The 12,671-nt window shown below is 41.4% G+C and overlaps 1 protein-coding gene across 3 annotated transcripts in view; it reads left to right on the top strand.

Moving 5' to 3' along the window:
* The window catches only part of elp2 (elongator acetyltransferase complex subunit 2), a 54,141-nt gene extending 49,485 nt beyond the window's left edge, over positions 1-4,656 (top strand). For 2 of the 3 annotated variants that reach the window (XM_036953440.2, XM_090209222.1), the window contains exons 19-22: positions 363-484; positions 1,026-1,171; positions 1,872-1,985; positions 3,922-4,656. In XM_036953440.2, the coding sequence (XP_036809335.2) occupies positions 363-484; positions 1,026-1,171; positions 1,872-1,985; positions 3,922-4,105 (566 nt within the window). In that variant the 3' untranslated portion in view covers positions 4,106-4,656. Of the gene's footprint in view, positions 1-362; positions 528-1,025; positions 1,172-1,871; positions 1,986-3,921 lie in introns of all 3 variants that reach the window. The other variant, XR_016488608.1, reaches the window with a different exon arrangement.
* The last annotated feature ends 8,015 nt before the right edge of the window (positions 4,657-12,671 follow it).

The following is a 12,671-nucleotide window of genomic DNA, read 5'->3' as shown; positions in this document are numbered from 1 at the left end:
CAGACAACAGTGTCTCTAGAGTGGTGGCTGCTGGAACACAGACAGCAGTGTCTCTCTAGGGGGCTGTCTGCTGGGACAACACAGACAGCAGTGTCTCTAGAGGCTGCTGGAACGACACAGACAGCAGTGTTTCTCTAGAGGCTGCTGGAACGACACAGAACAGTGCATCACAACCAACATTAATGACAGACATCATGGAGAGGAGGAACAGAGGCTTTGGGTTTATTTGTGTGTCAGTGGAGAGATTCATTGTTACCACTGAGCAGTTATGTACTGTGTTAGAACGTTTTGTGGTTCAATACTAATGCAAAGTGCAAGGTAGATGGGTATTTATTGTGCCTGTGTGTGTCTCCCCCACCCAGAGCCCCATTTCTCCCTGTACACATCTACCAGGAAGGACACGGCCGTACACACGCGCATCATATGGTCATGTGACTGGAGCGCCGACAACAAGTACTTTGTGACGTCAAGTCGAGACAAGAAGGTCATTATTCTACACCAGCAAGGCCTTAGTGTTGTTAGTAGAGGTAGCGTGTATTCTCCGGACTTCAACATCTATTCACTTCTGTCTGAGTTTCTCAGAGAAGGAGCACTGATCAAGGATCAGTTTTGTCGTTTCATTGGTGATGAATGAGAGGGTGGGGGGGGGGGTCCGATCCTAGATCAGAACTTCTACTCTGAGAATCTTTTTGAAACAGGCCCTGATCCACAGCTTAAGAGTCCTTTGATGTCAATGCAAGGCATGGAACATAATGATGTGCTAATCTCAAACCAGCATCAGCCTTCAAAGGTTGTTCCTTACAAATGAGCTCCTCAGTAAGTAAAGGTCACAATGGTAAGGAAGAGGCAGTAAAATACTGTTCATCATAGGCTACATCCCAAATGGCAACCTTTTCCCTTTACAGTGCACTACTTTTGACCAGGGCCCATAGAACTACATAGGCTATAGGATACCACCTATCCTACCACACATTCTATGTTAGTGTGACTTTCCAGAATAACTTCATTCAACTTTCTGTCTACAGGTGATAGTGTGGGGTGACTGCAGTAGTTCTGAGGCCATTGTGACCCCTGATGAACCCCCAGTCATCCGGCCCTGTTCCTCCATATTAGATGTAGGAGACTCGGCCACTGCTGTCTCCTTCTGCCCCATCCTGTGCCCCGGCAACAGGTACAATACTGAGGCAGCGCTTATTTTCTGAATTCCAATTGAACCACTAGCTCCCTTCACCCTAGACACTGCTGTAGGCCTGCAATTGGATAGGTATTAGCAATATGGTTGAAATGTATACGCAGCCTATCAGAAGGCATAGGGAAGCTTTCGCCATTATCCTATCCAATCGTTTCACATCAACAAGAGTTCCTAGGGGTTTCATATCTTGATGGTAGTGTGTATGGATGGAGTGTGTATGCTTCCCTTGTAGCCACCTGTGTGTGCTGTCTGTCTATGGCCTAGCAACCCATCTTTGAGTTGCACATGCACTTTATTTCCACATGCACTTTATTTGCACATGCACTTTATTCGCACATGCACTTTATTTCCACATGCGCTTTATTTCCACATGCGCTTTATTTCCACATGCGCTTTATTTCCACATGCGCTTTTTTTTCCCCAGCTGGCTTCTAGTTGATGACGTTTCTGTGTTATTTAGCCTTTTGTGTGATGTGTTGAACTATTATACATGTCTAGCTGTAATCCTGCCTGTAATCATGTCCATCTGGGACAATAAGCCTGCCTGTTAACCACATGTCCATCTGGGACAATAAGCCTGCCTGTTAACCACATGTCCATCTGGGACAATAAGCCTGCCTGTTAACCACATGTCCATCTGGAACAATAAAGTTTGATTGATTGATGTATGTTCCTCCAGCTATCTGCTGGCGGTGGGGCTGGAGAGTGGCCAGGTCCTGCTGTATAAGTGGGAACTCAGTGAGGAGCCTGCTGGAGCATCAGACTGGACCAGATATGGAGAAACAGACTCCTCGTATCCTTTAGACACACATGCATGCACGCCCCACAAACACACAGTCCCAAGCTTTCATCACACATTTCAGTTTCTAAAATTACCCCCCCCCCCCCCCCCCCCCCCCCCGCGCACACCTTTTGGCACTGACTAACTACAGGCCTTTAGTCCAGCTGTCCTATAAGCACTGGTTCCATTATTCTACGATGAAGCCTCCTCAAGACAACATATCTCAATGGATAAATACCCCAAAAGGTACTCTGACTCTTTAGACGGGAGTTTTTATGACTCTGCCCAGAGTTTTTAGAGTACGTCCATAGTGGACCCTATTCCCTACCCTAAGGGTCCTGGTCAAAAGTAGTGCACTATATAGGGAATAGGGTGGCATCTGGAAGGTAGCCAGAGAAAGAACATCCTCAAGTGGGTTTGAATAGCTGTGTATTGAACGGAGGGTTATTTAAGAGGAAATTGCAATCAACAGGCTATTTTTGTGAAGGCCCCACCGACTGAGTCATGAAGAGAAGGAAGGGAAATCTCTGGACTGAAGGACTGTTCTACCAATGTAATGTTACCTGATCTGTGACCGTTTGGTTTATTCATGCACCACAATTAACATGAATAAGAGAAACGATAACGAAGTGAGGTATCACAATGGATGTGCCAACAACAGCTGAGGACAGAGTGGCATCTGATTCGGCGCCAACAAATACATACTACTGTATAAAACAACATTTAGTAGATTCAGCACCTTTGGAAATTTCATATGAGAACATCTATGCTTCATCAGATTTTATTTTTGTGCGTTATATTTGTATGTGACACACTCAGGGAGCTAACACAAGTCTTTAGGTCTCAGGCATATTGCACTACTCATCATGCAACCATGGTTGACCTAATCCTAGAAATATAATTCATTCTTATATATTACCATGCGCCTAACAACCTATTTTACATAGTCTGCTTGTGGTAGACACAACACAATAATACACTGACTGTAGTACAGTATGGAGACATAACACAATGATACACTATGACTGTAGTACAGTATGGAGACATAACACAATGATACACTATGACTGTAGTACAGTATGGAGACAACACAACGATACACTATGACTGTAGTACAGTATGGAGACACAACACAATGATACACTATGACTGTAGTACAGAATGGAGACATAACACAATGATACACTATGACTGTAGTACAGTATGGAGACATAACACAATGATACACTATGACTGTAGTACAGTATGGAGACAACACAATGATACACTATGACTGTAGTACAGTATGGAGACATAACACAATGATACACTATGACTGTAGTACAGTATGGAGACACAACACAATGATACACTATGACTGTAGTACAGTATGGAGACAACACAATGATACACTATGACTGTAGTACAGTATGGAGACACAACACAATGATACACTATGACTGTAGTACAGTATGGAGACATAACACAATGATACACTATGACTGTAGTACAGTATGGAGACATAACACAATGATACACTATGACTGTAGTACAGTATGGAGACATAACACAATGATACACTATGACTAGTACAGTATAGAAGCATAACACAATGATACACTATGACTGTAGTACAGTATGGAGACATAACACAATGATACACTATGACTAGTACAGTATAGAGGCATAACACAATGATACACTATGACTGTAGTACAGTATGGAGACATAACACAATGATACACTATGACTAGTACAGTATAGAGGCATAACACAATAATACACTGACTGTAGTACAGTATGGAGACATAACACAATGATACACTATGACTGTAGTACAGTATGGAGACATAACACAATGATACACTATGACTAGTACAGTATAGAAGCATAACACAATGATACACTATGACTGTAGTACAGTATTTCACCACTCTGTTGTTTCCTTGACAACGCTTCCCCCCTCCAGTCAGAGTCACTCGCTGACGGTGAAGAGGCTGCGCTGGAGGCCGAGGGCAGGCCGAGCCGGCCAGGGGGATGAGGAGGAAGGCGAGGGCAGCATCACAGCAGCAGGCAGCTCCTGGGTACAGCTAGCCAGTGCAGGGGCAGACCACTCTGTCAAAATCTTCAACATCAACAGACTAGCTGTGTAGCTAGCGTTGGGCCGGAGACACTGACATCATTAGATCGTGGTATCCTGACACTGCTGACTGAGACTACAGGGCTGTCTGGAGAGGAGTGGATCAGACCTTGGGCTGGCTGTTCACTGGGTCATTCCATTCACCCTGTGTGACAACCAGCCAGCTTGCTCAGACAATATAGTCACATGGCCAGGTCTGGTGGTCTGGGGTACAGGCTGCTTTCAGGATGCCCCGAGCCCAGGACTTCTCTCTCTCTCGATGCAGCCCTGTTCTTCCGTATTTATGCTCTTATTAAGGTCTGAGACAAGGGATATTAGGCTCACCGTTTCAACATACTTTTATGTTCATGTATTCATTTGTTAGGGTTCAGTAACTGTCAAATCAAGTCATGTTTGAAAGTCCCCTGGTTTCTTGATTACCATATATTCTTTCTTTGTGGTGTATTGCGGTCTCTTCATGTTCTGATGGCTTGAAATGTCCTTAGAAAAAAAGGACACAGTACTGCTGATACTTTTAATGTAAAATAAGTTACATTTCTGAATAAAGCTCTTTTTGTATACATAGATTGATTCCTGTGAGTTAGTACCAGAACCAGTTGACCCCAATGACAATGATGACTGCATGACTTTGGCATTTTCCATCCCACTGTAGCAAAATGTAATAGCATACATCCAGCCTTGATTGGGAGTCCCATAGGGCGTTGCAGCGTCATCCGGGTTTGGCCAGGGTAGGTCGTCATTGTAAATAAGAATTTGTTCTTAACTGACTTGCCTAAACAATATATATATATATATATATAAAACATTGTTTATATACCATACAATTAACTTAATATAGACTACAACTTAGCAGTAGATTCCCTTCTCTTATGATTGATACAGTAGAGTACTAGGGTAGAATAGTGTACAATTTATCATTCTCAAGGAGAGAGCCAGAGGAAATCCATATTTGCATCCCAAATACCTCCCAATTCCCTTACATAGTGCACTACTTTTGAGCAGAGCACATTAGGCTCTGTTCAAAAGTAGTGCACTAAATAGGGAACAGGTTGCCGTTAGGATCATTGCCTACAGTTAGGATGTACTGTACATGCCGCAGAGGGAGCCATGGTTCGTGTTGGACATCAATATACTCACGGTAGTGTGCAAGTGTAGGCCATAACTCACTCTCTCTCGAATGGCAGAGCATGTATATGGAGACATTATTCAATCTGGGGCCCCTTGTCTAATAATATACACTACAGGTAAAAAGTTTTAGAACACCTACTCATTCCAGGGTTTTTCTTTATTTTTATTTTTTCATTGTAGAATAATAGTGAAGACATCAGAACTATGAATAACACATGGAATCATGTAGTAACCAAAAACATTTTAACAAATCTAAATATATATAAATACTTTTTGACATCCTTCAAATAGCCACCCTTTGCCTTGATGACAGTTTGACATACTCTTGGAATTCTCTCAACGAGCTTCATGAGGTCACCTGGAATGCATTTCAATTAACAGGCGTGCCTTCTTAAAAGTTAATTTGTGGAATTTCTTTTGAGCCAATCAGTTGTGTTGTGACAAGGTAAGGGTGGTATCCATAAGATATCCCTATTTGGTCAAAGACCAAGTCCATATTATGGCAAGAACAGCTCAAATAGGCAAAGAGAAACAACAGTCCATTATTTAAGACATGAAGGTCAGTCAATCCGGTAAATTTCAAGAACTTTGAACGTTTCTTCATGGGCAGTCGCAAAAACCATCAAGCGCTATGATGAAACTGGCTCTCATGAGGACTGCTACAGGAAAGGAAGACCCAGAGTTACCTCTGCTGCAGAGGATAAGTTCAGTAGTTACCAGCCTCAGAAATTGTAGCCCAAATAAATGCTTCACAGTGTTCAAGTAACAGACACATCTCAACATTAGCTGTTCAGAGGAGACTGTGAATCAGGCCTTCATGGTCGAATTGCTGCAAATAAACCACCATTAAGGACACCAATAAGAAGAGACTTGCTTGGGCCAAGAAACACAAGCAATGGACATTAGACTGGTGGAAATTGGTTCTTTGGTCTGATGAGTCCAAATTTGAGATTTTTGGTTCCAACCGCCGTGTTATTGTGAGATGCGGTGTGGGGGAACGGTTTATCTCTGCATGTGTACAGTGGGGCAAAAAAGTATTTAGTCAGCCACCAATTGTGCAAGTTCTCCCACTTAAAAAGATGAGAGAGGCCTGTAATTTTTGTCATAGGTACACTTCAACTATGACAGACAAAATGAGAAGAAAAAAAATCCAGAAAATCACATTGTAGGATTTTTTATGAATTTCTTTGCAAATTATGGTGGAAAATAAGTATATGGTCACCTACAAACAAGCAAGATTTCTGGCTCTCACAGACCTGTAACGTCTTCTTTAAGAGGCTCCTCTGTCCTCCACTCATTACCTGTATTAATGGCACTTGTTTGAACTTATTATCAGTATAAAAGACACCTGTCCACAACCTCAAACAGTCACACTCCAAACTCCACTATGGGCAAGACCAAAGAGCTGTCAAAGGACACCAGAAACGAAATTGTAGACCTGCACCAGGCTGGGAAGACTGAATCTGTAATAGGTAAGCAGCTTGGTTTGAAGAAATCAACTGTGGGAGCAATTATTAGGAAATGGAAGACATACAAGACCACTGATAATCTCCCTCGATCTGGGGCTCCACGCAAGATCTCACCCCGTGGGGTCAAAATGATCACAAGAACGGTGAGCAAAAATCCCAGAACCACACGGGAGGACCTAGTGAATGACCTGCAGAGAGCTGGGACCAAAGTAACAAAGCCTACCATCAGCAAGGGCATTGAAGATGAAACGTGGCTGGGTCTTTCAGCATGACAATGATCCCAAACACACCGCCCGGGCAACGAAGGAGTGGCTTCGTAAGAAGCATTTCAAGGTCCTGGAGTGGCCTAGCCAGTCTCCAGATCTCAACACCATAGAAAATCTTTGGAGGGAGTTGAAAGTCCGTGTTGCCCAGCAACAGCCCCAAAACATCACTGCTCTGGAGGAGATCTGCATGAAGGAATGGGCCAAAATGCCAGCAACAGTGTGTTAAAACCTTGTGAAGACTTACAGAAAACGTTTGACCTCTGTCATTGCCAACAAAGTGTATATAACAAAGTATTGAGATAAGCTTTTGTTATTGACCAAATACTTATTTTCCACCATAATTTGCAAATAAATTCATAAAAAATCCTACAATGTTATTTTCTGGATTTTTTTCTCATATTGTCTGTCATAGTTGAGGTGTACTTATGATGAAAATTACATGCCTCTCTCATCTTTTTAAGCGGGAGAACTTGCACAATTGGTGGCTGACTAAATACTTTTTTGCCCCACTGTATTTCCCACTGTAAAGCGTGGAGATGTGGGGGAGCTTTGCTTGTGACACTGTCTGATTTATTTAGAATTCAAGGCACACTTAACCAGCATGGCTACCACAGCATTCTACGGCGATACACCATCCCTTCTGGTTCGTGCTTAGTGGGACTATCATTTGTTTTTCAGGGCAAAGACCTAACACACCTCCAGGCTGTATAAGGGCTATTTGACCAAGAAGGAGAGTGATGGAGTGCTGCATCAGATGACCTGGCCTCCACAATCCCTGACCTTAACCAAATTGAGATGGTTTGGGATGAGTCGGATCGCGGAGTGAAGGAAAAGCAGCCAACATGTGTCGAGCGTATGTGGGAACTCCTTTAAGACTGTTGGAAAAGCATTCCAGGTGAAGCTGGTTGAGAGAATGCAAAGCTGTCAAGGCAAAGGGTGGCTATTTTAAGAATCTCAAATATAAAATATGTTGTTTAACACGTTTTTGGTTACTACATGATTCCATATGTGTTATTTCATAGTTTTGACGTCTTCACAATTATTCTACAATGCAGAAAATAGTAAAAATAAAGAAAAACCCTTGAATGAGTAGGTGTTCTAAAACTTTGACCGGTAGCGCAGCGTTCTAAGGTACTGCATCTCAGTGCAAGAGGCGTCACTGTAGTCCCTGGTTCGAATCCAGGCTGCATCACATCCAGCCGTGATTGGGAGTCCCAAAGGTCGGCGCCCAATTTGCCCAGCGACGGCCAGGGTTGGCCGGCATTGTAAGTAAGAATTTGTTCTTAACTGACTTTCCTAGTTTAAATAAAGGTTAAATATATATATATAAAAAATAAAGATTTTTAACACCGCCATATCCCATACAAATTACTCTAATTATTTTAATCATATTGCCACAACTGATTCATGATGGAAAGATGTGGAAGTAACACTACACTTTTTTTTACTATCATTTCACAACACTCTACCTCCTATTGGAGGTAGTACCTTGACTAGCACACAGCAGCATATTGGTTAACCACAATTGTTTTCCAGATTGGGACAACCATACCTGAAAAACCATGTGAAGGCCTACATGCCTGCTATCATTGTATTCTCACTCAGGTCAACTTAATTACCCCTCAATCTTCCCTTTACACAGCGTGACCTTTACAGAGGCTGTTCAGGTTAAACACATTTCTCCAGAGCACAGTAACACCCCCTTCCCCCCTACACCAGTCATATTCAGTAACCTAAATGGTATATCTTCCACAATACCAGTAGTAGTGGTAGAACTGGGCAATGCCAGCTGGGCTCAGAAACCCTTTCCCACAGTCGATTTGCATTATGTATACAGTATCCTTTGAATCAGTGGATCACTTTGGCTGTGTTTACACAGGTAGCCCAATTCAGATTTTTTTTTCTCAATGATTGACCAATCACGTCAGATATGTTTCAGAGCTGATCTGATTGGTCAAAAAAACAATAGTGAAAACAAGATCAGAATTGAGCTGGCTGTGTAAACGCAGAGCCTCTGAACAGAAAACGGATTACTACATAATAGCATATTGGCTTGAAGTGTACAGAGGTCCATAGGTGTACAGTACAGTAGGCCTTGAGGTTGTCTTGCTGTAGCCTCAGTCCTACCTCTCATAGAGGATTGTTCTGGGCCTCTGAGCCCTCTGTCTAGCACTTCCATGGTCAATATTTGACAGCACGATGGAAAGGCCTCTCTCTCTCTCTCTCCCTCTCTCTGTGTGTGTGTGTCTCTGTCTCTCACACACTCACTCACAGGACTCCACACACATTCCACATCCTGTTTGCCATTGTGCCTTGACAGTTGTATTATTTATCAACCTCTGCACATGGATCTTTTCATTCCTAATGTATTGGCCTTCCTGGCTCTCTCTCTCTGTAATGTGTATGGATTGTAGACAGCTGAGCTCATGTGCTGCGACCCGGTCTGTTTATGCCTGATTCCATTTTACCCCGTACATCATAGTTGGCTATAGTATAGTATGCTTTCGGCCTTACACTTTCGAGCAATTTTAGGTTTTTTATTTTTTCTTCAATTTATTTTTCTTCTTTATGATGATCAGTGATGGAAATAAAAATGTAATCACTGTAGCAATTTATTAAGCAACAGATTTTTTGCAATTGTTTTATTGAAAAATCTGATAATCCCATGCATCTGAAAAAAAATACTGCAAGAAAAGGAAATCAACATTTTTTTCTGCGATTTTATGTACGTATGAGAAACATAATCATTTGAAATGCCCTGTTTGCGCAAGTAGAAATACATCAAAGGTCCAGACTACTGTAGAATCATGATGACTGCCATTTCCCCCACAATGCCTTTCGACAGCAAATAATTGCACTCCATTCTTTGTGGTAATGCATTCATTTGTACTCCTTCTAGAATGGTTCTGAGGTGATAAAGCAAAGCAGCTCATGAATGATCAGGGCTAGATTATATCAGATCTGTGCGAGCTGACATCCCTATAGCGGTTGTTTTGGAGGTGGAACTGTGTTGGAGCTGTCAAATCCACAAGCCGCTGCCTGCGTCACCTTATCGCGGACACTGCCATTGGACGCAACGAAACCACACCCGACATTCAGACAAAGCCCACGCAGCTGTGTTAGAAGTTCAAAAACTAAAATGCGTAATGTTCCGTTATCTACACCTCAATTAGGCTATACATTCCTCCGCTCCAAATGAACATGAAAACATGTCATTATTTCTATCATCAATAGAGTCTACACTTTCTATCGGCGTTATGAACTTCTAACATGGTAGGGATAGTAAGGGCGTGACTGATGACACGGAAGAGCAGCCGCTCACCGATTTTACAGTTCATACCGCAGTTACACCTGTAAAGCATCTGCTATGCGGATGTCGCCCAACACAGCTTAACATTGAATCGAGGCCTTCGACAACCTTGCCTTGTGTATAAAACAGTTGTTAATTGCCGTTATAATGAACGTAACTGAGATCACAATAACAAAAACATGAGCTGTGCTTTACTTGACTTACTATTTCTTTAAAAGCTCTATGTCAAGAGCACTAGCCTAAGGGTAGACAACAGTACATAAATAGGCTTCTGAATACGGGCAGACTGAAACAATCTGGAGGTCTTTACCCTATTAGGCTTTTTGAATTGATCCAAACAAAGCTTTTATAGAGTTATTTTCAGTCTCATTTTATTTGACGATGATGTGAAAAGTAAAGTCTGTCCAATAACATTCAGACATTTTAAAGAAGAATTATGTTCAAAACGCGCCATAACAACCGATGGTTCCAAAATGTTATTGTATTCCAGTGTGATACTTATTTCATACACGTTTTCATATCTATCTCAACTGTACATACCATAGTTACAGATACTGTAAATAAAAAAAAAACGTTTCCAATGAGTTCCAAGTATCATTGTGGCCATTGTGAACATCAAGGTTTCTTGTGAAAAATCTAGGTTTAGAACATAAAGATTGGTATATATATTTCTCTATGTTTCTGGAATAATAAAACAAGTTATTGCCCTTCTCATACATGTTATAATTTGCTTTTAACATAAGGTTATTAAATTGAACTTAAATTCTACAATGTGTGTATGGAATACCACATGTTAAATTGACAAAAACATTAACAGAATGATGTTTATATCCAGTACCAGTCAAATGTTTGGACACACCTACGCATTCAAGGGTTTTTCTTTGTTTTGACTATTTTCTACATTGTAGAATAATAGTAAAGATGTCAAAACTATGAAATAACACATATGGAATAATGTAGTAACCAAAAATGTGTTTGTTAAATCAAAATAGATTTGAGTTTCTTCAAAGTAGACACCCTTTGCCTTGATGACAGCTTTGCACACTTTTGGCATTCTCTCCAACAGTCTTGAAGGAGTTCCCACATATGCTGAGCACTTGTTGGCTGTTTTTCCTTCACTCTGCGTTCCAACTCATCCCAAACCATCATTGGGCTGAGGTTGAAAATTGTGGAGGCCAGGTCATCTGATGCAGCACTCCATCACTCTCTTTCTTGGTCAAATAGCCCTTACACAACCTGGAGGTGTGTTGGGTCATTGTCCTGTTGAAAAACAAATGATAAGCCCACTAAGCGCAAACCAGATGGGATGGCATATCGCGCAGAATGCTGTGGTAGCCATGCTTGTTAAGTGTGCCTTGAATTCTAAATATCACAGACAGTGTTACCAGCAAAGCACCATCACACCTCCCCCTCCATGCTTCACGGTGGGAACCACACATGCGGAGATCATCCGTTCACCTACTCTGCGTCTCACAAAGACATGGCCGTTGGAACCAAAAATCACAAATTTGGACTCATCAAAATAAAGGATAGATTTCCACCGGTCTAATGTCCATTGCTTGTGTTTCTTGGCCCAAGCAAGTCTCTTATTATTATTGGTGTCCTTTAGTCGGGGTTTCTTTGCAGAAATTCAACCATGAAAGCTTGGTTCACGCAGTCTCCTCTGAACAGTTGATGTTGAGATGTGTCTGTTACTTGAACTCTGTGAAGCATTTGTTTGGGCTGCAATTTCTGAGGCTGATAACTAATGAACTTATCCTCTGCAACAGAGGTAACTCTGAGTCTTCCTTTCCCGTGGCGGTCCTCATGAGAACCAGTTTCATCATAGCTCTTGATGGTTTTTACGACAGCACTTGAAGAAACGTTCAAAGTTCTTGAAATTTTCCAGATTGACTAACCTTCATGTCTTAAAGTAATGATGGACTGTCGTTTCTCTTTGCTTATTTGAGCTGTTCTTGCCATAATATGGACTTTGTATTTTACCAAATAGGGCCATCTTCTGTATACCCCCCTTACCTTGTCACAACACAACTGATTGGCTTCAACGCAATACGAATGAAAGAAATTCCACAAATGAACTTTTAACAAGGCACACCTGTTAATTTAAATGCATTCCAGATGACTACCTCATGAAGCTGGTTGAGAGAATGCCAAGAGTGTGCAAAGCTGTCAAGGCAAAGGGTGGCTACTTTGAAGAATCTCAAATAAAAAATATATTTTTATTTTATTTGTTTATTTGTTGAACACTTTTTTTGCTTACTACATAAAATACATTTAAAGAAATTTAAAAACATGATTCCATATGTGTTATTTAATAGTTTTGATGTCTTCACTATTATTCTACAATGTAGAAAATAATAAAAATAAATACACCCTTGAATGAGTAGGTGTGTCCAAACTTTTGAC

The sequence above is a fragment of the Oncorhynchus mykiss genome, chromosome 18, assembly GCF_057628025.1.
Source record: "Oncorhynchus mykiss isolate SJ-2025 chromosome 18, ASM5762802v1, whole genome shotgun sequence".
Lineage (NCBI taxonomy): Eukaryota > Metazoa > Chordata > Actinopteri > Salmoniformes > Salmonidae > Oncorhynchus > Oncorhynchus mykiss.
The sequence above is the reverse complement of the archived record's forward strand: the minus strand, read 5'-3'. Positions and strand labels throughout refer to the sequence as shown.